We start from the raw sequence: 26,494 nt of genomic DNA on the forward strand, positions 1-26,494 counted from the left end.
ACGCGGTGCAGGGCAACTGCAACTACAGGCAACAAATGCAACTTTGTGGCTGTGGTACCCCTAACAAAGCCGCAACAAAAAGTTGTAGACCACTCCTGGCTTAAAGAGCGCTCCACCACACGCCCTTATAGACTCTCCGAGCTCTGAGCCCAGCAGCCAGCAGCCAGCACAGACGCACACAGAGGCACACACACTCACAATTGAATTGAAGTGTTTTTGCACTTAAAAGTTTAAACTTTAATCCTTCAATAATATTATTGCCAGAGTGCGAAGTTAGATCCACCTGGGCACACCTTTTCGCCCTCCTGCCACATGCCACCCGCGCTGTGTGATTTCAATTATCCAGCGACAGCATGGGTGCCGGCAAACAGAAATTCTCGTTGCCGCTCATTGGAGAAGTTATTCGGAAAGAGTTCCCGAACCATGAGAGAAGGAATTTGCATTATATTGCATTTGCTTTCTGCCAAATCGTTAGCGAGCCGCAACCTGGGTCTGGTCTGGTCTGGTCGTGGCGGGTGGGTTGGGGTGGGGTGGGGTGGGGTGTGGTGTCTCGTCGGCTTATGAATTTCAAGTGCAGCAGGCCAACCCGGCCAACCCGGCCAACCCGGCCAACCCGGCCAACCCGGCCAACCCGGCTAACCTATTCGGGCCATGACCGACTCCGGGATGTGGCACTTCAATCGATACCGGTTTAAAGTCAGCTTTAACTTTGCTGCCCCTCCCACGCTGTCACTGTCACATTGCGGTTGCACTCTGCACCATAATTAGCTAATTGATTTCAATTTGTATTTCGTGGCTTTTTCGGACAACGTCCAGTGGTTTTTGCAGATATCAAAATGCGGTTCGCTGAGCGGCTAAGCTTTAAGAATGACTTTTTGTGGCTTGCCTGCCCCAGATGCCACCAACGCATTGACAGAAACATATACGTATTTTTCCATTATGCTTTCTAATTTAATCGAATAGCTTGAAATTTCAGGAAAATGCTCCTACATACATCGTGTGTTAGCAGTACTCTCTGCGTTTTTAAAAAAAGAAAATAACATGCCTGAGCAATGAAGAACCACTGCCCCAAAAATGAGAATCGAAGACATTGCACAGTTTGATCTCTTGAAACGACGGGAATTGTCCGAAAACGGATATCTGTAAATGGGGACCAAAAACTGAAATCCTAATACGGAAATACAAAAATTGAATTACAATTACAATTAACTCAAAGTCGAATTCCGAATGCCGAACGTCGAAAGTCGAATTTCGGTTCCAAGGCAATTACCTCTCTCCTGACAATATTCCACTCCAGGCCGAACCAATCACACAACAAAACGAAGATCGAACCTTATGCTGAGTCGCCACCAGTTCCAGAAGAGAATCATGTCCGAGTGGCAGTGCGAGCACTGCCTCCACTTTGCCTGTTGTCTGTGCAGGCTTATTTGCGGCTTTGTTCCGCAGACGGAGGCGGAGGCGGAGGCTGCAGCAACTGCAGTTGCAGCATTCATCCTGGACAGCTTTGTATGATTTCCATTTGGGCTAATCAAATGCCTTGCTTTGTGGCTGCTGCTGTTTAGGGCTACGGCTAGTCCCACAGTTGCAGTTACAGTTACAGTTTCCCCAACTTAACTGAAAATTCACTTGGGCCCGGAAAACAGAGCAGGAACGAACTATAGGCGAGCCGGCATCAGCTTTCCTCGCTCGGCGCATCCTTGCAAGGATTCCCAAGCCAATGGCTGGCTAATCAAAAAGCAAAAATGCGAAAATCGTCTTTGTCATCATATGTCTAACACTCATCTGCCTCTTACTCTTACTCTTGCACTGTATCTGCCCCACTCTCAAATCCCTACCGCCACTCGCATCTCTCTATCAGACGTCTCTCGTCTCACCTTCGTCCTTCGGTAAATTTGCATAGGCGTTGATTTTGGTAGCTACTGCTGCTCCGCCTGCTGGCGCTCCTGCTCCTGCTCCTGCTTCTACTCGTACTCATTCTCCCGCCCAGGACCAAGGCCGATGGGCGGGCGAACAGGAGGCGTAGGTGTTGTGTGCGGGCGTGTGCATGGGTGAGTCCGTGCTTTGACGTTGGGCGCATCAATCAAAGGATTACATATCGAAAGTTGAAAGGCTCTTTAGCAAAAAAAGGTTAGGGCGGGAGAAGAGAGGAGAGAAGAGGAGAGGAGAGGACTCTGCCCTGGCACGCCATTTGAATGTAAAGTAGAGAAACCCCTCTACGAGAATCAGCTCTGGCCTTGCTGCTCCCTCAAATATCAAAAATTGTATGGCCTGTCCTGTACATGAAATTTAAAGCTTTCTTTCCATGTTTTTCGTGTGTCATACATATATTTGAATAACAGTCACATCAATCACCAAAAAATAAAATACCCGCACGAGTACCAACATCCACGCACTGAGCTAATGAGTGTTGACAGATGTCAGTTACAGTGGGGCTAATAGTAGGGGGAGTCGGGAAACATCCCTATCTGGATGATTGTTAACATGCCGACTGACAAAACCGCACTGAAATTGAGCGTTCCGGAGGATTAATTAAAATGTTGACATCTACCAAAAAACGAATTGAGCGATGGGTGGAGGGAGGAGAGAGGATATTGGCGGGAAACAGCAGCGGGACACACGACAATAAATAATGCTTAAAATTCGGTAATAAAGATTACATCTTTTGAATTAATTATGCGCCAGTTGCATTGTCCCGTCACTTCCAGTGTCGAACTTTTTGAAATAACGAACATTATATAGGAGGATAAAAGAATTGATCAAGCATGACATCATAACATACGATATGCCTCGGCGATCAATCCCTATTCATCAGTTATTTTAAATTTGTGAAAAATATAACAAAAATACGAATAAAGTATTGATCATGATCATTTCATTTTAAAGCATAGAAAAGCATTAATGAATGCACTGTCAGGCATTAGTTTACTTACATTCCCCTTCTATATGACTATATGTACACTCGACGGGTCGTTCGCTCACACCGTGCTCACATCGCTAATGACAAATGCGTGGGGTGTGAATGCAATTACTTGCTCTGTTATGTGGCATGAACTCATCTGCGACAGCGTCACACGCACTTTACCAAATGTCCAACGTCTAACAGTGTGGCCAGACACACTCGCACACATGCCGCTCACACACACACCCACACTGGCACAGCCACATTAATCTTGTAATTAATTAAACCAAAGTCCAGGCATAAGCACAAAAAGTGACTACTTAAGCCATTTTGTCTCGGAAGCCAACACATGGCTCTTACCCATACGCGGCCACTGCGACTGTGGGTCTTTGGACAACCTGCCAGCGGAAGGCCAAGGGGAAGGGCAGTACTAACTGACATATGGACAAGCATGTTGGACATTAACTTTGCCCAACACACACCCACACACATACACTGCGGAGTCGTTTAGTGAGTGACAGGCGGCGGTTCTTGGTTTCGGTCTCGGAATTCCCCTTAGGCGAAACGAAACAGAAGAAACCCCGAAAACAACAAAATGAAACATTTACCGAGCGGAAACGGAAACGGCGGCCTAAGTGCGTGCGCAAGAGCACACGGGTGTGTGTGTGTGATGCTCGTAAAATGTTATGTCGTGGGCCGGCGTCCGGCATTGGGTCATGTCTGTATTCCGGCTACGGCTACGGCTGCACAATTTATTGTTATTTTTTCCCGAGTTTTATTCGGAACCGTGCCACCTGTTGCTAGTGGGCTTTTATGACTCTGTTGTCCCAACAATTAGGCGGTTAGAGCAATTGCCAGCAAAATTTAAACCGAAGTCACGAATATTTAATTGTATAATTTCATAGAAAACTCATTCCAAATTTTGTAATAAAACCGATCCGTTTGCAATATATTTTACATTTAATCTTGAAGGGACTTTAAAGGTTACTAATTTGTATTAGTATTGAGATATTGTTTTTGATTTTTACGAAATTCCAATAAAATTAAATTTGTTAAGTATGGTGCGTCAGCGATTTCAGTTTCAATATTGGATAGCTTTTCATTTCCTTTCTCGATGGTAATGGATATTAAACACTTTCCCAACGCACGCAGATTCATATATGTACGAATACTTGCCAATACTTATATAATGGAAACTCGTCTTCCCTAGCAATTCCTTACAAGTTCAGCTCGAATGCATTTTACATGTTGCATGTACGGGAAAACAAAGAGAAGTAGGCGAAAAGGATAAACAAAAGGAGGCGTTCAAATAGAGCAAGCGGCAGGCGTGGTCACACCACTGAATCGGAGGCAAGCGGAGTAAAAATGTGTGTGAGGAAAAATCAAAAACAAAAAAAGTGATGGAAAAGAGGGCAAAAAAGGAAAACTGCTGAGCGAAGCCGACATATGCAAATGAAGTTCACCTGCGGACATCGGAGGTGTCGGAGCTGTTGGAGCTGATGGAGCTGGGCCTTTGTTCTGGCACTGAGCGAGCAAGAGGTACGGGAGTAAGTGGCCCCACATTGCCCTTGGTGGCAATAAATCGGACAATGATAGCTCTACAGGATATGGGCGTTTGGTTAATGCAAAATGAAAGTATTTTTTAATGATATATTTTGGAGAGGTCATCGCAGTGTGTTTTAATGCCTGAATTAATATTGAATGAATAATAAATGAGTTCTTTCCATGCGATTTTCATGGACGAACATTATGCATCTGGAACAACTATAGGAATGAGGTCCATCCTTGCCAGAACCACACTCTCCTATGATCTTAAATTAACTTATTAACTGGTACATAAAATGTCTCTATATCTGTACATATATGTACGTAAATATTAAAAATTATATTTCCCACAAATATTTTGTATGTGTGTAAATAAATAAAAATATCATTCCGTGTTTCTGCTGAACATGTTGCACCTCTGGGCCTCAATTTCGGCAGCAGTTTTTCTCTTTGTGCCGCCGTTCCATTGAAATCAATTGCACTGCACGTCCATCAGAAGCGTAAACATTTTGCTGTCGGAAATTAACACACTTTCCGTTTCCGTCACTTCCACACGCACACCCGCATGCCATACACCCATACACACGTGGCGGAAGAGAGGGAACAGGACAGTGAGAGAGGGAGAGAGAGAACCATACCAACGCCCACACATAACCATAATTTATTCATATTCCCGACTCGAGGCTGTCCTTGCGCCATTTTTCTTACCTCTGCACGGGGAACCACCGATTTCTCTGACCATCTCTCTCTCTCTCTCTCGCTCTCTCTCTCTCTCTCTCTCTCTCTCTCACCCTCAGTCTATCTTTCTCTCTCCTGGAAGTTTCGTGGAGTCCGAAAATGTGCTAAATAAAAATTAATGACTGCCGGAAGCGAATTGTAATCAACGGGCCAAAACGAGTCGGGCTTCCCAGCAGGGGATGCGGCCATAAAGCACAGCAACAAAGATCGAACATTAATGACAGCAACAACAATAATAGGTGAAACACAGCCACGATTCCATCTACATCCATCCATCCATCCATTCATCTCTTATTGCACGTTTTTTCCACCCTCGCAGTCTCTGTGTTTTTGCTCATTTCCGGTGGCCATGTTCGCATATTTTTTACGTCCATGCCAATCAATTTGCATTGAGGAATATTGCAGATATTTATAAACTTTTCTGTCATTGTTTATGGCAGATTATGAGATATTTTTACTCGCATAATGGGTTTATGTATGTATATACAAATTATGCATAAATACTAATACGTTAAATTTATACCATATTATGCAATAATCAATCAAAATTTGCCAAAAATAGCCTCAGCCGAAGCGGAGTACGTGAAAGAGAGCGAATGCAAATGCAAATGACGTCAGCAGGCGGAACCTACAGGAACAGAAGCATCTGTCGTTGACAGCCATTTGGCATGGCCATTTGTTGTCATGGACCTAAATGGTTCCCGAGTACGAGTACTGGCCCTGGCTCCCTCATAACCAGCACTTATCAGTCCAGCAGTCCAGCAACCCAGTAGCCCAGAAGCCCATCAGTCGACAGCCAGCAAGCAACCTCAACATCCACCAACTGCCATTCAAGTGTCTTGTCGCCGACTGCGGCTAAGGAACGGGGTTAATCCAACCTGCCAACTATCCTTGGCTATCTTTGTGTATCTCCTGTCCCGTCCCATCCCCAGCCGTCGTTCAAGGTGAGTTTGCTTGTACCCGTACTCATGCTGATGCTGATGCTGATGTGCCAGCCAGCCCATTGTTATCGGGGCTATTACGAAATTCTAGTTGGCCAGTTTATGGCATGAAATGGACAAATTGCTTTTGAGGCCACAGCAAACACTGTGAAGTTGGAGGTCGCATTGCGGAATTCGCAATTAGTTACGATTATCTAAGAAAGTCAATTTCCCACCAGATGGAGACCATAACTACGAGTAGTTACAATAATTAGATTGAATCTTGATATGAGAGGGCTTGAGCTTGAAAATCAAAATGCCACGTAAATGAGGAAAGAACCTGTTTTAGATCGAGTTATATTATTAAGGACCTGTTGGATAAGACATTCAAAAATTTATTTGTAGTTTTACAAGTTTTTCGGTTCTTCCATACTTCTTTTTAATTATATATTAAAGTGTATAGTCCTAGCGTTAGTTTATTCAACAAATAATATATGTTCTCCTTCCTTCCTAGTTTTCGTATTCACTCCCCTCCCCTTCTTCACGAAATTTTACTGAATCCGCGATAAGGAAGGAACGAATGCGTCTCAAGTAATAAGCTCCATAAGCCTCCTCCATTTAAATGTGGTGGTACCCACCGGTAGCTGTACTTCACCCATACATATTTGAAATGTGATTCAGTTCCGTTATGCATATCCAAGAAAGTACACAAAGGAATTTCCACGAAAGTAATTCAGTCTCTCGCACTGCCGGCAAGGAAAACATTTGCCAATGTCTCCGTTTATTTTATCAAGCGTGGGAAATGCAAAAGAAAAGTGTTTTGATTGGAGAGAATTTGTTGTTAATGGGGGATAAAGCGCAAGGGGTATATGTGGAGACACGAGCGATGAATCAGCGGCTAAGTAACTGAATCGAAATACAATTTAATGGAAGTTTTTAGAAAAATAAATAGATTGAGTGGAACTATTGTACATACGTTATAAGAATTACCAGTTCCAGTATTTTAAAGACAAGCTCCAACTATTAAAAACAAATATATGTTGTTTACTTAGTGTCAGACGGAAATCTCGACTCGAAACTATAATAAATATTGATCCCGACTCTCATCAAGTCACCCTGTGTAAGACAATTAAACAACTTTCGAAACTGAGACTCGCAGCAACATGAAATCAAAATTTCAAATAGATTTGTTTCTACCCGTTTGACCATGCCCACTTCATCAACATGCCACCGACGCCCACAATCAGAGCCGAAAAGCAATCAACAAATATCAAAAACTTCGCTCATTCGTGTCATAAACAAAAAGAGCAAAATGCCGAGCGAGCGAGCGAGCTAGCGGCGGGACCGGGCCGGGCCGAAACCAATTCAAGTCCAAAGGCCAGTTAGCAGTTCGACCTTCCGACCCTACTTCCACCAAATCTCTGGGCCAGTCCCCCCCTCGTACCCCTTCGCTGACGAGTGTCGACGCACCAAGCCATGAATATTTTAGTAAATGCCGCGCAAGGCTTTGACTTTCCCACTTGGTCACCCTCTGCTCCTCACTATTTACCCAAAGAATAGATGGGGTTGGAGCGCGGCAGGAGAGAGCAGCAAAGGGGGCTGGACTAAAGGGTTCTGCTTCTGGGGACCCAACAATTTACGCCATTTTTGGAAAAAGTTTTTCTCTGCTTGTGCGAGTGTTTTCAGTTTTCAGCTGAGTTCAGTTTTCCATACCCTTGCATTGGGTATGATGAGTTTGAAACGAGATCCAAAAAGCCATAAACATTTGTTGTCAACAGTCGACTTGAAGACTGAAGTCTAAACACTAGTCAAACAATGTTTAACCTATGCCGAAATAGCTATCACCCAACTATCTTTACGTTGTCTGAAATATTCATAGTCGCTATGATCGGATAGGCGCTTTAGGAAAGCAATTCCTGAAAATAATCTTCTCAAGCGGCAAACACTGCAGTCAGATACAAATCGGATCGCAATGCGAGATTCTATTACTTGCAACGATCGAGCTACAAGGGCATCTATCCTTCCCTTTGGTTTTTTTATTTTTGGGCAAAAATGTGCAAAGTTTGTGTTGGTGTCGTCGTCTACGGGGCATTTGAATTACGTTATTGCCTAGAAGTATGCTTTAGTATTTTGCGGTTGAAAAAGTTTCAATTGCGTGGGTCGTCGACATCGCGTTTTTTATTAAATAAATTGCAACGCTGCCTCTTTCCCTCCCCCTGCCAGACTGCCCCTGCTTGTCGCTTTGTTATGCAAAAATAGGGGGATGGGGCGAAAGAGTTCGCTCCCATTCTCTCAGTGTCTATCTCTCCCCTGGGCCTCTCGTGGAAGGCCCAAGTGTTGAAGTGAAAAAGTCAGCATTTGGAAAACAAGTTGGGAGTTTTTCATGCATGGTCTGCAAGTGAAAGAAACTTGATTACTATTTGAGTGTGGTTGTCAAACAGGAGGAGAACAGTGCCGGTACCCACCGCGCGAGAGGCCCGTGAAAATCTCATTAATTAATGAAGTGAAATTAATTTCGACGCAGAAACTCCCCTAATGAAAGAATCCCTTGGCAGCGCAAGAGTTTCTAAAAGTATTTAAGCGTAAAAGAAATTCTCCTGCAAAGGAAAACTTTGGACGAACTATCTGTACTATTAGGTCATCGTTTGCATGGTACGATAGTAATTAATTCTAACTGAAGGAAATATTTAAAGCACGACAAACGGCACGTAAGAGGCTTGTTTAAGGGGACTCATTTTATATTCCCTATATAACTATATAATAAAACATACTAAACACCTGCATGCACCGAATCGATTCGGTGGAGTTTGAACACCGATTTGCTTCGTTCGATCAGCTAGAATCAACGTCTTAGCCTTCGTTAATCGAAGCAGGTTTCGTCACTAACTTTATCAGTTATCAAATATTTCGGATGTTTTTCTCGCTCACTCTCCATTCGATTTTTCGAATTTATAATAATCAAAACCATTTCACTAGTAGCTACTAGAGTTACATAAAATGATACATTTTTTATGTAGCCATATTTCAACTTACACAACAAGCTGTCTCACTAGTATATGCCCCATATGTAAACTGAGGGATAATTATTCCTTAAGAAAACTTAACCGCAGTACGACACGAAGAGAAGACCCATGTAAAAGTAGAAAGTCAAGTAAGACTATTAACACCATTATGCATAAAGCCCAGAAGGCAAAGTTTATATATCAATTTGATAATCCCCAGCTCTTAGCACACATCCAGGACCTGGGGTCGGCACCTCCTTCTCCGTAGGCGTTCTTTACGTGCTCTGGGCTGTTCCTTGTCGCAATTGCTGTTCCTGTTCCTGCTGTTGTTCTCCTTATTCCCGTTCCCCCGATGCAGTCGACTGGCTTGCACAGACTTTCAGCCAACTCCAGTTGTTAGTCCTAATTAATTATCGCAATTAGTTAAATGCAGCGAAGAAGCAGCAGGTCAGGGAGGGGGAGCGTCAGGGGCATGGACAGGGGCATGGGCCGGGGCATGGGCCGGGGCAGGAGGCACAGATAATGTCAGCTGACTGCGGCAAAAAATGAATTTTCTGCTTTCATTTGCACGAAATACTTAGATCATTTTCAGCTTTCCGTCTGCGTGTCTAGTTTTCATTTTCATTTAATTTTTGTTTTCTCCAGTAACTTGGCAAAGTTTCTTGTTGTTGTTTTCCTTGTTTTTTGTTTGTTTGTTTGTTTATGCCCGTAATTGAATTGTTTAGCAGCACTGAGGGAAGATAAGGTCATGTGGAATTGTGCCGGAGGCTCAGTCGACCCTTTGTTCTCCTTCAGAAAGTGTTTGACTTGGACTTTCGAAGCGGATTAAAATATAGCCGAGGAATAATACTGTGGAGTATTTGCCTCGATTTATTTGCCCAGTGATGCCCTATGATAACTATGATGATGATGAACTGCGAACTTTTTCCATCTCTTTAATACCTAAGTCATCCCATCTATCCGCTCTTTTGCACATATACTCGTACTCGTATGCAGAACTGCAGCAGCAAAAACAAACTCAAGGCAATATCCATTGGCAATTCGAGACATGGCAAGAAGCCATTGAAAATACCATCTAGCATCAGTAAACAATCTGCATTTTGAGTCACAGACTGCAACAAGACAATGCATATAGATTTCCCGCCATAGGATATACCTACATATGCCCCAGCTAGAGTACAGGACCTCACATTGCTTCCGTGCGTGTGTGTGTGTGTGTGTCTAAGCAATCTTATGCTGCACACATGACCGAGCCCCAGAGAAGGGTTCGGGGAATGAGCAACAAAGTAGTTGCACAATCTGCACTGATAAATAATAAATCTTCAGCATCAGCAAGCAGTCTCGAGGAGTCTGGGCATCTCGGCGACGATTCCACCCGGGCATAGACAGACTCAAGTTTTGATATATTTGCATGCTGCAACAAAATGGCAGCGCAGACACTGCAGGAAACCTTAAGTAATGAACTTTAATGGTGTCGTCATAAAATATTCCCTATACATACTCATAAGAAGGGGAAGTCGCCATAGAACATTAAGGAAATATGCACAGTATGCTGTTATTGAATATTTCTTAATCATGTTATATTCCATGGTGAGTCCAAATCAGTATGAAATGTAATCGTGCTGATATTCATTATATTTTGAGTCTTCTTGAGTGCGTTATGCCACTTCATATTATCCCATATGCCACATTGAGATATATATTATTCCAGTTCTGGTTTTATTACGGCTTTAGAGCTTTTAGAAAACAAACATTAATAGCATTTTTGTGTTTTCTTTGTGGCTGTGCTACCACATAAAGAACGACAGCGATAAGCTTCACGATCTGTAGCCCACCACTCGTACTTAGACCGACCCCTTGCTCGAAACTTTCTGCGGCCATGTCGAAGACATGACAGGAGTCCTGCTTCTTGTGTGCTTCTGTTGCTGGCGCCCTTTGCTTTGACATAAAGCTGCCGGCAAGGAAAACTTTTTGGTGCACCAAACTTTTGGTCAATGCAGTTGCTCCAGAGAAGCCTCGGACGAGGAGTGCGAGTGCTTCTGGAAACTGCCCAGCCTGGCCTGTATTGCGGGCATGAGGACATGCATACGTATAAGCGCTTATAATTAAGCATAATATGAGCCAGGCCCTGGTCCTGGCCAGCAGCCCCCATCTAGCGTGGTTGGCATTAAGTGTTGGCATGTGGTTTTTACTGCTGTCCAGATTGCGCCATCCTTGTTGTTACTGTTTCTGTTCCTGTATCTGTTCCTGTTGTTGCTGCTGATGTTCTGCATTTTGTTATTTTCCTGTGTTTAGGGCTCGTTGCGGCAAAAGGGATGTAAGTGGGCGGGAAACTGGATACACTCGGTACTCTCAGAGAAAGAGGGGTACATGGCCTTTGCGAAACTGTTTAAAACGCTGGATACAATTTTTATTGAATAGCTTTGCAATAGGGCAAAGTCCAAACACTATACGGGTATATAAAATTTGATATACAGTAAATACTTTTCAGATGCACGGAAAGGTTTGCCCTCATCAAATTCAGAAAAACAAGAAAAAGGTATAAAACGAAGGTTTGCCCCTCCGGCAAATTTCATAATATCAGAATACTATTACACCCAACTGTTTGACTCATTGTTATAGCCCAGCAAACCAACAAACATGCCTTTTGCGAAAGTTCCGCAAAATGCTCGCAAACGAGCTCGCAAGCGAGACTTTTGTCTGAGCTCTACTTGTTGTGTCGCAAAAAGCTCGCAAACGAACTCGCAAGAGGCTAGCCTCTGTGTTCAAATTTTTTGGATATAGGGTATCTCACTGCCGTACTGTGCTCATCTTTCTTTTTTCAGCTTAATTTTCACAATTAACATTGCAATAAAGTTTTTGCCCTAACAACTAAATGTTGTCACAGAACATTGTAATGGGTAAATGCTAGTTCAAAATTTTAATTCTCGTTAAAACGAAACGATGAGGAAATGATTCATAATTATTATAACTATTAAAAATTGTAAATGATTACTTAAAGAGCTTTTTACAGATCTAAATAATTCTTAGGGTCGACAGAGAGATCTTTTGAGAACTGTTTACAACTTTTGTAAACAAACTCTCCACATTGAATGGAAATTAAACTAATTAATATCGCATCCAGGGTGAGCACTGAAGTGAACACTTTCGTTAATTTTCGTAATTCACTGATGTACTCGAGCGTCCCGCGGCTAGTTCCTTTGCCGTTTTGTCCTAATGAACCCACCAAAAATGCTCTCATCCTCACACCAGAAAGCAACAATTGAAACCATAAAGCATTTTCAACTTATTGCGGCTCATTTCACAAAAATGTTTGTTCTCCGCACAGAAAATGGGGGAGCATAAGAGGAGCCAAAGCAAAGGAAGAGCAGCAAGGCAGAAAGGAGGACAAAGACAGAGACAAAGTGAGAGTGAAGCCAAGGTAAACGAGGCGTGGAGCAGCCAGTAATGAACAATGGTCTCACACAAAGACATGTGAATTGTGTCTTCTATTGTTTCGTGGACTACTCAGCAGAGTAATGCTGAAAGACCACTGCACATGGCTTAAAGTAAGAGTATGCTGCTTTTCTCCATTTCGATTAATTAAATTGTCTTTGGGTTTGATTCTTCTTACGAGTAATACGGCAAAAGCCAATTAAATTGGCAATGAAGCACGGAGAGCGTTAAATGAGATTTTAAGCTTTTGACAGATTGAGTCAACATAGGGAACTGTGATTGGAAACCGGAGCTGAAGGTGGAATTGCAATCGGAATTGAAGTTTGAGCTGCTGACCAAAACATTAATAAATTTCCAAGTGTTTGCTTTTCCGTATATGGTTTATTTTATGGCTTGGACCACGCACAAGTGTGTGGAGTACGGGTGTACGGCCGCACGGGGGCTCGTGTATGTGTTGTCCCTGTTGTCCGCATGGAGGGAAGGATATCTGGCGGTAAGATATTGTCCTGCCGTGCGTGAGGCCATAAAACACTCGAGAGTTATGGTCCTGGCCAATGGCTAAATGCATTGGTATGCGTAGCGTAACGAAAAACAATTAGCTGCGGCCAAATAAAAGGGACTTTCTCCACAGCCACACCCTCCCATACTCTCCCATACATATGCACATACATATGTATGTATGGAACCATTCTTTGTTGTGTGGGCAAAAACTTTTATATGGCTTGTTTCACTTGTTTCCTGGCTTGTGCTGAGCTCCCTCCATCTTCATCTCTTCCCGCCATCTCTGTTGGTCTTATCACTTTATACTTTGTTTCCCCATCCTGGGGCCTGGGATGATTGTTGGATTGAGTCATGTCCTGAATGACGCGACGAGCCTGGCCGATCCAAGCCGAGCCGCGTATAATGTTCACCCCACGCCGCAGAGTCGAGGGCAAATGAAATGGTTTGGCCTGAATTGTGGGCACTTTACTCTCTGATATTCAATTAATTGAAGTTTTATTTGTGCGATTGTGTTTGGGATGACGGCGGAACAGGTGGCTGGGTGACTGGGTGGCTGCCTGGGATAAGTGGATCACGGTGAACAACAAAAGTGCGGAAATTGATTGATTGCTCAGGTATTTGCAAAAGATTATCAGACAATTCAATTTTCTGAGGGATATCAAGTTGTTATTCTTTAAATTAAACTTACGCGTGAGACTATAATATGGAAACGTGGGCACTTTTATTGTCTAATGTCAAACGACCGCACTCGTTGTCGGAATATCACTATATTGGATGCAACGCGATGCACGAGCGGTCTTATACGAAGTAAAAGAGAGTATAATTGTATTATATTGTATCCTCAAACAGTAATGCTCAACGTTTCTGATAAATCCACTTACAGAAGTTAAAGGAACCCATACTTTATTTCAAATTCTTTGTGATGTGTATCTCAATTTTTCTAATTTCCTTTTGTCGTTTGCGTTTGCCTTAATACTTATTTTATATTTTATAAATTCCGCATGGCAGCAAGCGGAACATAGATGCAGGTTGCCAATCGCCATATGATAGTAAATTCCAAGCTACGTAATCCTTTAATGCCTTTTTAGATCCTCCGAGTACGGATACGGCAACTGCTGCTTCTCCAACAACTACTTCTGCTTTTGCTTCTGCTTTTGCTTCTGCTTTAGCTCCTTTCAGTGCTGACTGCATCTCGAATTCCTTATTTACTTTATGGGTAGAGGCAAAGTAAACCAATACCGAAGCTATTTTAGTCGCTTACCAGGTTTTCTCCTTTTTTTCCTGTGTGCATGTGTGTGTGCTGCTTTCCCGGCTGACTTTAATCAGTGGCATTCTTGGATGCTTTTCCTCCGCGTTCCCTCCATCATTCCTGCCGTCGCTGTTGTCCTGCACTCAATTCGTTTTCTTTATTTTCCCTTAGACGGAAGTCATGTATGCCGGCTGCACATCCTTTATGCCGTGAAAGGAACGCCGCAGAGCTGCAGCCGTTGCCGTTGCCGGGCCCAGGCCCAGCCCCTGGAGCTACGGCTAGGCGACTCCAGCCGGACAGACCAGCGCTGCACATCCACATATTTAAGCCATACATATAGATAATCGCTTTACAATCAGGCAGGAAACTATTGCAAGCATGATTGTTTCCGCGGAACGTGTTTGCTGCGGAACGGTTTGAACCGTAGCTCCGCTAGGGCAAGGGACAACCAAGGAAACACTTATATTGGGAGACAGCCGAATAAGGAAATATTATACATAGTATAAAATTATCGTTCTTGGAATAGGAATAATTTGAGGGAGTAATTGATATTGATACATGCTTTCAAAGTACGGAAACTGGATTCTTCCTTTCACTTAGGACTAATTTCTCCTCTTTTTGCATATCGATTATCTTTTTACTAATAGAGGTTAAAAAAAATTGTATTCAAACTTTCTAGGAGACTTTTGTTTAACGTTGCAAACCTCATCAGCCCGTCGAGCGAACCTTTGCCGAGTGGCAAGATAAACTAGGTGTAATAACTAACCAACAAAACTGACTGCTTGACCTTACCGAACCCGCACCTGTGAGAGTGAAAACTGTAGACCGTTAGTCAATTTAAAGACCAGCCAAACGAAAAAAGGGCAATCGAAGAGAGTTTGCTTAACAGAGGCCAGGCGATGCCGAGACCGCAAATAAATTACCAGGCCACGTTAAAGATTTGTTAATAAAGATAAATTTACTTATCGTTTATCTTGATTATGCAAAGAGCCTAAGTGAAAATTCACAGACCCTCAGGTCGGGGGAGGAAGATTGGGCGGATCCCAACAGCAAAACACAAAAAGGCAGTCGCCTCTGGCACTCGCCAGACCTCCTTCCTAGGAGGGAGCATCTGAGCCTAAAACTTTTTCATTTCCTCGTGGCAGGCGACCAGAACATCCAATGAGGATGATGAGGCGCAGGCTGAGGACTAGGAGCAGGAGCAGAAGCAGGTCGTCCCTGGTAGATGGGGCATGAATAAACATAATACATATATCAATGTTTTATAATAAATTAAATAACTTGTCGGCCGATCTCGGAAAGGCTAAGCAGCATTTGCCATCTCCCATTTTAGGCCTTACTCGTAGCATGCTTGCCCCAGGCTAAGAAATCTCTTTGAGAATGCCGTCCTGCCGGGTAGTGTCACAAGAGCCAAGTCGGTCTCTTGGCTCCTTGAATACCCCCGGCACTGCTGACAGATTCTGATTAACTTCTTAGCGAGTCCTTCTGCCGCTGTGCCTTGAAATTTTCTTTTCACAGACCACACAATGGCGTTGGTCGCTCGACATTGTTTGTGGATGGGCACCGATGTATGGGAAGTCCACAAAACCGCTTACATGACGAAAAGAACGAGGAAAAACTATGTTGTAAGAGACTGATACGAAAAATACTGAGAGTTCTTGTAGGTTTTAGTAATATTTAATAAGGGATGTCGTAAGCCTTCTCTTTTATACGAGCCTTGGAGAATACAATTTTAAGATTAATCATAATCTTATTACATGTTAAGGCAAGTCAATTTTTAGTTGGCATCATTTTGACACCTATTTATCAAAGAGAATCGCTGTTATGGTCAAAAGATCTTCAACCAGTTAGTTGCGTTAGAAAGTTTAGAAAGCAAACGACAGCTGAGGAGCAGTCTTGATAAAGAATTTCCATTTGCCCATCCAACGTCCAGATAACAAAGGGTATTTTGCAGATCCTGATCAAGAATATACTATATTCGGGTATGCAAAAAATAACAAAACAACAAAATCTCTTCATCGAAAATACTGTATTTTACAGATTAGTATTTTTGATTCCATTGAATGTGAGTACCTTTCCATTCCATAGTACAGTACTTGGATGCACTTCATCCGACCAATCTGCCACTTTCCAAGAGGACAAAAAAGAAAGCTCCTCAACATTCAAATTTACTGAAGTGGAGAGCAGAAACAAGTACTGAAAATAATTTACACATTTATCGGCCAGAGCAAAAATTGTAGCTACATTTATTATGCAATTTTATAGCCAAAACCAAGTGCAAATAGTTTGCTGACAGAGACAAGAGCCGGACAAGAGCTGGAGGTGCAGGTGCGGGCACAGGGGCCGGTGGAGACCCTTAAAACCAAAAGCTCAATCAAGAGGGAACGGAACTCGGCCAGAGCAAAGTTCAACTAACAATTTGTTCGTCCCAGTGAGAGTGAGGGTCATTCAGGAGAGCCTCAGACCAAACAGATTGGTGGGTTCACTTGGTTACAGTTTGGTGAGCACCGAACGGACACACTTTAAAATTTGCTGGGTCTGTTGCTCGGGTATGGTGTGGGTATGGTGTGGGCCTGGCCAAAGGTTTTTATTTATTGGCATATAAACCACAAATAGCAAACATGCCAAGATGGCAACGCACCCACAAAACTTTCGGAGAACCCACAATACATAAATATTTCATGTCTTGACTTTCAATTTCAGTTTTTTCTCCTCCCACTCGCAGGACTGTATCCTTTCCCATTCCGTTTGGTCTGTCTGTTTGTTTGTTTGTTTGCTTATTTCGAATGTGGGGGAAACCACTTGATTTAAAATGTTTTATTTATGCGCACGATTATTATTTTGGGCTCTTCGGAGGTCTTTCCAAAACCCGATCCCGATCCGGCGCCCCCACCATCTTTTGCATGCTGTGGTCACCTAAAGGCATTTTATCATAATCGAATAGAGGAGCTGGAGCCGGAGCCGGAAGGGGACTCGGATGGGATTCGGATGGGATGGGAATGGAATGGATTCGAATGGGACGGAATGTAGTAACTGTGGTCATGGACTGCCTGATTGCTTCAATGGTTTCCTTCTTCTGATGCGGGTCCATTGTACATACATATATCCACATATCTCTGCAGAAGCATGTGTGTATGCGTATAAGTGTGCGTGTATATCTTCGAATGTCCCTGAGGAAGCATTTTCTGCTATAGTTGTATTTTCCTGAACACATTTTATTATCGCATTTATTGACCATCATATTTACGAGTATTTTATGGCATGTTAAATCGCTTAAAAAGCTTGCCGAAATTTCAATTCTGCTTCGCTTCTCCTTTCCCTTTCCCTCATTGATTACTCCCACATCCTTTGTGCCTTTTGTCCTTTGGCAAATTGGCACGATTAAAGTAATAATATTTAAATGGAATATCTCGCTTCGCTTAATTAAACGCTTCCGACTGAGAGGCTGCTGAGCTTATAAATTGAATATGAGCTTGATTAAAATCATTCGCATTTCAACCCAAACTCAGCCCAGCAATCATGCTTTCCAAATTTAATTAACTGCTTTTTCCAATTGCACAAATTCTGCAACGCATAATTGCATATTCTCTGTGTGGTGTGTGCTGGAGTGCACAAAATCAGCTTGAGACTGCAGCTCACCTTTAATTTGTCTCTAATAGCATAATGCCAACGCCATAGTGCCGCTCAATTCCAGCCTTGTTTGTTTGGGCCAGGTCTGGGCTTTGTAATTTTAATTGAATGCAAACATGTTTGTTTGGTTTTTAGTTATTTAACTTGCATTTTATTCGGTGATTATGCCAGCTCTAATTATTATAACAAATTAATTCAGCTAGCTATTGAACACTTTCAAATTAATTTAAACATCACATTTATTGGCATTAGGTCACATGAGAAAAATAAGAAAGTACAGTCGTTGTCGAAAAGTTTAGAGTCGCGATGGTTAATTTTCCGAATATCGAACTCGACGTAGCTCAGAATCGGAGGCATCGCGGACGGTTACTTTGTCAAAGTTGTAGCAGTGAATCGAGCAGTAAATCTGTGCACCATGGCATCGGTAAACCAGCTAAAATAACAAGGGGATTTATTGATAATTATTGATCAGCAGTAAAGTTTTTGATCTGTTAGCCATATGAGGGATTTGGTAGGAAGCCACAGAGAGCAACAGAGTCTGTAGAGATAACAGAGCAAGCAACAGAGAGAGAGAGACTAGAAGCGGCCGTCGAACAAAGAGAGGAGAGAACACAGCCTCAACGCCATTTAATTCGGTGCCAAAGTCTCACTCGAAAACATTCATAAATAAAGACTTATTATAATAAAAACTGGCAACCTGGACTAAATTATCAATACGGAAAACCCGGGGCCATACATTTATATGTATATCCAATCACCATATCAGATCAAATAACTTTAATATATGAGTAGTGTTTTTCAAAACTCAATATTTCCTAATCGGCAGGATAAATATTAATGTAACTTTCAGACAATGCAGCTAAAAATATACGCAGTCTAAAATGATATAAGAACAGTTTTGAACGAATATGGGTGAATATTTTAGTTTTTTTGAGAATTTAATAGTTTTTGAGATCTTGAGATTTTAAGGAGCGCGTGGTTTTTCTATTCATATATTCATAAACGTATATTTCTTTGCCAATTGAAATCGTTGCATTACTGTGTTGGAGACTCTGTAAGCTTCTCGGTCTACGGTAGCCCCCAATTCCCTTACAATTGGGCTGTTACCATGTGATGTGGAACATAACTCCCAAGAAGAAGAACTACCATGTATGGAACTGTACAAACCATTCGATATGCCTTGGGTATGGTTTAATTTATATTGAGATTATATCATAATATAGCTAGCTGGGGAAGTGATTAGGCAATTAAAAGAGTTCAAAGTATTTCAGAGATAAACAAAAAATAAAGGACAAAATACACAAACTGAAATAAAGATACGAATTTTTGTCCATTGTTGCTGAGAGTGCAATAGATAAAGTATAGAAAGATTGGAATTTGTGGAAATAAGACACTATCTACAGAGAGATACAAATAACAGACAATTGAGACAGAAAAGGTTTTAAAAAATTAAGAATCGGTGCAGTCTGTCCAAATCTGACAAGAAAATATATTTTCTTATTTACTCAGTCGAGATTTGCGATGGTTAAGTACGACTAAGCTGCATCCTAGATGAATTCTTTTTGTCTAGCATCCCCTGCCACCCCAGGCCGGACCAAAGTTAAGTCTACACCATTTCTGAACTGTTGGCGAGAAGGAGAAGAGTCCGATTAAAAATGTATTTTGTTTGAGGAATTAATCAGCCGAATTTACTTACATTGTGCTTGGCTTTGCTTTGGCGTTGGCCTTCGCGAAGTCATACGGCCCCAGGCCGGCACGCCCACAGCCGCTTCCACGAGCATAAGGAGTAGCATTGCTGAAGTTGCGACCTTCATTTCTGGTTGTCTGAGTTTTGAGTCTGGTTCGAGGTAGTCTATTAGCTAGGCTATTTATAAGCAGAAATTGTTGGATAATACATGGTTACTATACCCATTCGATGTGCTTATGATATGGTACGTCTCAGATTAATGTCTCAGATTAGATACGATTATTAGTAATAGCGGAAGTGAATACGATCTACGAGTATTGAAGGACACATTTGACACCAGCTGCGGTGGTGTCATTTCCCATATCTGATGATTATAGTTACCAAAAGTCATGTAATCTCCAAAGTCTGGTCTGAGAACAGATGAAACTAAGCCAGTGCTGGAGGGACGACTAAAATCCCCCAATTCGATGGCCATAATATGTCGTCATTGCTCAGTCACTGAAATTAGCATGATTTTATGGTAACCATAACCCCTCAGGCTATGGAAATCAGCGATGCATTGTTGCCGGTCGATGGCACTGGCTGCCAATAAATTTCATGCAAGAAATCGACGGTCCGGCAACTGGAGCTGAAAGAGTGAAAGGCGGAAAGCAGACGGAACGGAGAAGAGAACTTGCAGCTTGTTCGTTTTCAGTCCTCCTGCCTGCCTGGCCTGTCCTGGGTAGCCGCTGGAAAATGGAGGTCAAAGTTTGAGCGAGAAAATGCCGTTTTCTTACCAACGAACCTTGTGAGTAAAAAGAGGGAATAGCAGAAATATTTACAAATAGGCTGAGTTTCAATAAATTTGGAAAGTAGTCTCGGGAAAAAATATTGGTTTATTTTTATTGATCATATGCACATGATCAGTTCCGGTAATTTAAATTGTGCTCCCGTTTTCATAAAACGCAAGATTTTTCTGTTTTCAAAACAAAAGAATTTTCCTCGCTGAAATGAAAACTAAACAGCTTTTAATATCACAAAACTAATATCTAAAGGAAAAACAAGATTACTTATTGAAGCATTGACATAAATTTGACAACAGGTCAATTTAGCTTGTGTATTCTCCATCAATAATTGGTTTTTTAACCCAACCTCAAAACCGATTGCGTTTTTGTGCTAACAGTTGACGCAGCCAGATTCGGCAATGCACTAAATTGTGCGCTTAACAGCACGAAGTGAGAAACATGAGAAAATGTAACAACAATTTGCAAAAAAGGAAGAACGTAAAAAAACTGAACGTAATGAACTGAACATTTCCGCTGTGCATCAAACCGACTTTTTTTTTGTTTGCTTATTGTTTAAAATTTTTTTTTTCTTTTTGTTAATTTAAAAAATCCGTTATTTTGTATTGTTTTTTTCAGACGTAGAGCGTTTTTTTCACATAGCTAAAGTATCTTGCATCTGGTTGTATTGAACTTTGCAGTTCTGAAAAGCTGATAAATTTAGCTATATATTGGACTATATATATTGGACCAAGGCACTTTGTAGCTTAAACTTACCGTCTTGAAAATATTAAGCTTTTAAATTAAATTTTTTGCGGATTATTTTTAAATTTTGACTTGGAAAACTCGGCAAAAGTTGAAATGAATTAGTTTCTCGTGTTATATTTTTTTTTACGGCAAAATGCGGCATTTAGTCTAACGGCTGCACCTTAACCATTAATCCATCGATTTTTACAACCGAAACCTGGAAAGACAGCAAATTAAAGTACCTACATATACAACAAGAATACAACAACACAGTCTTCAAAGTAAATATTTAGAAAAAATAAACCGGAAAATAAGATCAATTTTAGATTTGAGAGATTAATATTTTCCAACTAAAATACAACGTACTCTTAATATTTATTTTTTTAAATATGATATCACAGACCACCAGAAAAAAACAAAAGTGGTCGAAACTAATGGGGGAAACTAATTTGAAAAATTCATCGGAATTGCTTGAGACTCGTTGCTCGGGGGTTTTTGGGGTCGCTGATTACGTGGAGGCTGGATTTTTCTTTCCCCGAATGAATTTCTTTAAAGCTATATGCAGAAAAAATATTTATCCTGATCTGTAATAAAATATATACTTAGTTAGTTCTAAGTTATTCGTTTTTGATCAAATCAAAAAATCGAATGTTTATAGAAACGCATTCGATTGATTAAGGAACGGGTGAGCCGTCGCCTTCCACAATTAATCCGATTATTAATTATGCAACATCACAAATCATGGCATATCGATTTTCGATGACTTTTACATTTTCCAGCCATTGTTCCTTCTTCTGCGGCGCCGGCTAATACTTACTCACAAATTTGTGAGACTATAACACCATTTTTATCACACTTTAGTTTCATTGCTTCATAAGTTGAGAGACTTTTCTTGTCCGGCTTACCTATTGCTAATATTTAGCAATTTCAGTCACTTACAATTCCCTATGAGATATCTTTAGTGACAGCTTCCTATAATGTACAAGTACATCAAGTTTTACGTTGAGAAATGCCATGAATATGGTTGTCAATACAATACGTTTCCTAATTATTATCGATATGTGGTTACGATTATGATTCTTTTATAGCATTATAATTCAGCAGAATTGAAGTCCAGATTTGATGAGCGTGAGTTTCTAACTGTAAACAAATAATACCAGGTCCTAAGTACTCTTCTTTTCTGCATATGATAGAAACAAAAATAAAACATGAAAGTGTCTTGTTCAAATGGAGAGCCCATAAATATTAACTCGAATTGAACTTCGTTTGTGTTATGCTATCATACTTTAATTCACTTTAAAGTCCTGGGGGGACAAACAAATTGGACAGAGATAAAAACGAAGCAACAAAAACCAAAAGCAAATCCTTTAAATGTCATATAAAATAATTAAAATACTTTCCAACAATGGCATTTCGTGCGGGACAAAAAACCAATTTCAAAGCCATCAAAATTAGGTCAATTGATTTTTACAGCACACAATGACAAACAAATGGAAACAAAAGTACACATATTTAAAAGCAATTTTGAATGTGCAAGAAGTAAATGAATACCGATATTTTTTCCAAATAAATATAAAATATTGCAAGTGTCGGCCGCAATCGTTCAACAATTGGACAGAGTTTTCAAGAGCTCTATACGGGCGATCTTTTTCGACGGACAGCCTCATTAAAACTAATAACTCTTTTATGGCTTTCGGACTGGACGTGGCATGCGTAAAAGTTTTTGGCCAAGCAGCCGACATATGGCCGAGCTTATAAGGAACGGAGGCGAGAGTAGGGGTAAGATAAGCCAATGGATTACCGACCAGCACATGCTCGGAAACCATTATACCTAATGACTAGGGCTAGACAGCCTTAATGGGTTGACTTAGTCGGGCACATGACAATCACTCATACGCTCTGATGACTTTTAATATTTCGCCACTGAGTTTTTTGTGCATTCAGGAGCTTCCATAGCATAATCACAATTGAATCATTTGGGCAAACACACGACTTTTGACATTCAATTTTATTACATTTTAGTTTGCATAATTTTCCTATGGTGTAGTAAACATTGAGAAATGATTTGTTTTTTCTCTCCTGTGCTGTAATCCATATACTACTATTGCTGGATTATTTATGAATTTACTAGCAGTGGCTATGCATTTTACTTTAATTATGCAAATTGAATTCCATTCATGCATAAATATACCGAGCCGAGCGACTCTTGCTCCGAGAGTCTGACTTTGTGCTCTCCCCCAGCCACTCGCAATTTGCATTTGCATTTACTTTTGAATTTTTATTAGGAAATTAGCACTTATGTAAATGTTTTAGAATTTCCCTGCCTCCGAATACTCGAATCATATTTGATGTTTGCCAAAACGAGTCAGAGAGAGCAGAATAATAAAACAAAAACAGAAAAAAGCAAAGCAACGTAATAATAAAGTTTTATTGCTGCAAGTCAGCAAGAAAATTTTGTGTAGTTTGAAATGCATCAAAGCATACCCCTATGAATATGCATTGGAAAATTTGCTGAAACGGAATGAGGTTTCCACTTTTGAATATCAGATGTGCACTTCCCCAGAAAACGCTGCAGCATAATGTACGAGTAGTTGATGTCTTAATGGAATTTACTCACTCGTACACTTCCCAAAATCAGACCAGTTTTCCCTGGCATGCAAAATATTTGGACTTCGACCAACCCTCAACTTGGCCTCTTGTTTGACATTTTGCTTGGACTAATTTGACACTCATCAGTGTCAAGCTCTTAACTTGCTTTGCCACTAACAAGCATGCCTCCTCCACGATGAAGGTCAGAGAAAGAGGCACTCAGAGGCACAGAGAGCCAGAGGGGCAGGAAAAGATATGTGTGTGTGCTACTTGAAGCCCAATTGACATTTTTCGTCCTGCATGCCTAGGCCAGTATCCGAATGGTCAGTTCATCAGCCGTTCAGACAAGCGCAGACCTTGACTCGACTGGAATTTATCTTTTGTTGGGGAATAATGCTTTATTTCTGCCTCAGAATGTGTGTGTGCCATGCCCTGTAACGCCCATTGAGCCTTCGGAATTTATTTAAGCCGCTTTAACCAGAGGAATGTGTAATGCCACCCATTTACTGCATTGAATAATTTGCCAAAAATGCTCGTAATAAGCACAAGACAGCAACTACAATGCTGAGCAATCCAGGTCAATTAAAATTATGAGATTATTCAACATGGCCACAGTGGGTATTCAGGATGAATTAACCGAATAAAGACTTAATGATCTGTTGTTAGTTGAAATTGATTGTTTATTGCTCATAACATTTTAAGACTCTGCATCGAATACTCTTTATCTAGGATGTATGTATGTCTCCTCGACTATAAGTGTCAACAGTTAGGTTAATCATAAACTTTCTCTAGAGCTGTCCCAACATCGATCGCATTCTTATTCCGTTCCGTTATTGCGACTTAAATTTTATATCTAGAATTTAGAAAAAACAATAAAAAAAAAACAAACAATATGAAATCTGCAGCTATATATACATATATATATATACTAACGGTTTACCTGTCTAACCAAAATAGTAATTCCTTCAGCCATTGTATAAAATGGAAAGATTGCTCGAGTTTGGTTTCTGTTGATGGCATAGTTTTGTTGATGTCCTTTTGCTGCTATCCAATTTGGACAGAGCTTTATGTATAATTATTTTAATTGCTATTCACTTGCAAAAAAGTCAATTTAAATGCATTTACGGCGCATTCTATAGCGTGCCGTGCAGAAAACTTGTTAATTAAAGTTGAGTAATTTTCTGCTCTGCATTTGGCGCAATTTTCAGCTTGTTTATTTGCTGGCCTTACAGGTGAAAATTCCGCTCGCATTTGGCTATCGATTTTATCAGAAACCATTGACCAAATTAACATTGTGTGTCTCTGAGAGAGTTGTTGTCGCACTCGTATTTTTTGTTTTGTTAGAAATTTAATGCATTCTGGGCTCTGATTTCGCGGCATAATCAGAGCGTACGCCCTCTTGATTAATGATGCAGATTAAATGACTCGCTTAGCACTCGGTTTCGTGTTCATTTTTGTTTGGCTTTGTGCAAGCTTGGTTATTCAGTATGTATTCTGTTTATCGCTTTTTATATTAGCTTAATTGCCCTTAGGTTAGGCGCTCTACTGAGTAAACAGAATTTGCATGAATTAACAACGAATTGGGCATGAATTTCGTTTGAATTATGGTAAATTCATTAAATTCAAGCCTCTGAACTGAGGCATTTGCCAAATCAATGAGTTCAAATGTGAGAAATTGGCTTTTAATTACCAACGGCAATGGCTGAAAATTATTGCAATATTATAATATCGACAAATCAATATATCATAAACGAGGCGAAACGTTGTGAGTTGCTGCGGACACCGCAACTCTACATTTATACCCGATACTAAGTCAGTATGGCTCTCCTCCGGCAGACGCCGCGAATATTGAACGAAACGACAAATAGTGCGTGCGAGAGAGACAGAAAATCAGTCTGAGCGTGACGTCGGGCGCTGCGTAGCCACTGCAAATTGATTTGTTCCTTTTGGCTATAAAAATGATCTGATCTGATCCAGATTCAGCAATCTGATAGATATGGTGGTTATCTATAGGTTATAGGTTCTGAGATCCTTGAACTCATATTTTGCAATTGGCAAAACCGACCATGAAACCTGTGTGTTAGAGAGACACAGAAAGAGAAATAATGAAATTGTTTTTTTGATTCTGCCTATAATAATTATACGATCTTGTTCAGATTTTACACTCTAGAACATATAGTCATCCCCTACTAATCTGCGTATCTTGTATCTATGAAATTGTGGATGCCACAGATTTTCGCCCTTTGTGGAGGCGGAAATGGGCGGGGCGAAGTTTTGAAATATTTTTGTAGCAGTGACATATCACAGAAGTCTGGATCCAAAACTTCGTTGCTCTAGCTCTTATAGTCTTTGAGCACTAGGCGCTGCAGGGGACGGACGGACAGACGGACAGACAGACAGGGCTCAATCGACTCGGCTATTGATGCTGATCAAGAATATATATAATTTATGGGGTTGGAAACGATTCCTTGTGGATGCTACACAGATCCACTTTTACCACAAATAATATATAATATACCCCAATACTCATTTTGAGTATCGGGTATAATAATAAAACTTATACAGCTACGAATGTGGTCTGGCCACCAAAGAAACCACGTTTTTTTTTAATATTTATCTAACATAATAAATGGTTAGCAAAATTTGTAAATAACTTCCATAAATAGGATTTGTGCAGGCGCTCAAAAGAGTCGTTTGTTTTGCAGACTGAAATTTCTGAAATTTCCACCTAGCCGTTTTTTAAGTTTGGAAAGACGTATTCACAGGGTGTCCAATCTGGAGAAGGGGGGGC

General features: G+C 41.0%; 1 protein-coding gene across 1 annotated transcript; it reads right to left on the reverse strand.

Annotated features, from left to right (window-relative positions):
• Positions 1-19,368: 19,368 nt before the first annotated feature.
• On the reverse strand, positions 19,369-19,747 carry LOC113565509 (accessory gland-specific peptide 70A). Its single transcript, XM_026987746.1, has 2 exons — positions 19,616-19,747; positions 19,369-19,541 (listed from the first exon to the last, which is right to left on the reverse strand). Exons 1-2 carry the CDS (start codon positions 19,731-19,733, stop codon positions 19,486-19,488), a joined length of 174 nt encoding a protein of 57 aa, XP_026843547.1. The 5' UTR covers positions 19,734-19,747; the 3' UTR covers positions 19,369-19,485.
• Between the last annotated feature and the right edge of the window lie 6,747 nt (positions 19,748-26,494).

This window comes from Drosophila persimilis, unplaced genomic scaffold (genome assembly GCF_003286085.1).
Source record: "Drosophila persimilis strain 14011-0111.01,24,50 unplaced genomic scaffold, DperRS2 tig00000124-arrow-pilon, whole genome shotgun sequence".
Classification (NCBI taxonomy): domain Eukaryota; kingdom Metazoa; phylum Arthropoda; class Insecta; order Diptera; family Drosophilidae; genus Drosophila; species Drosophila persimilis.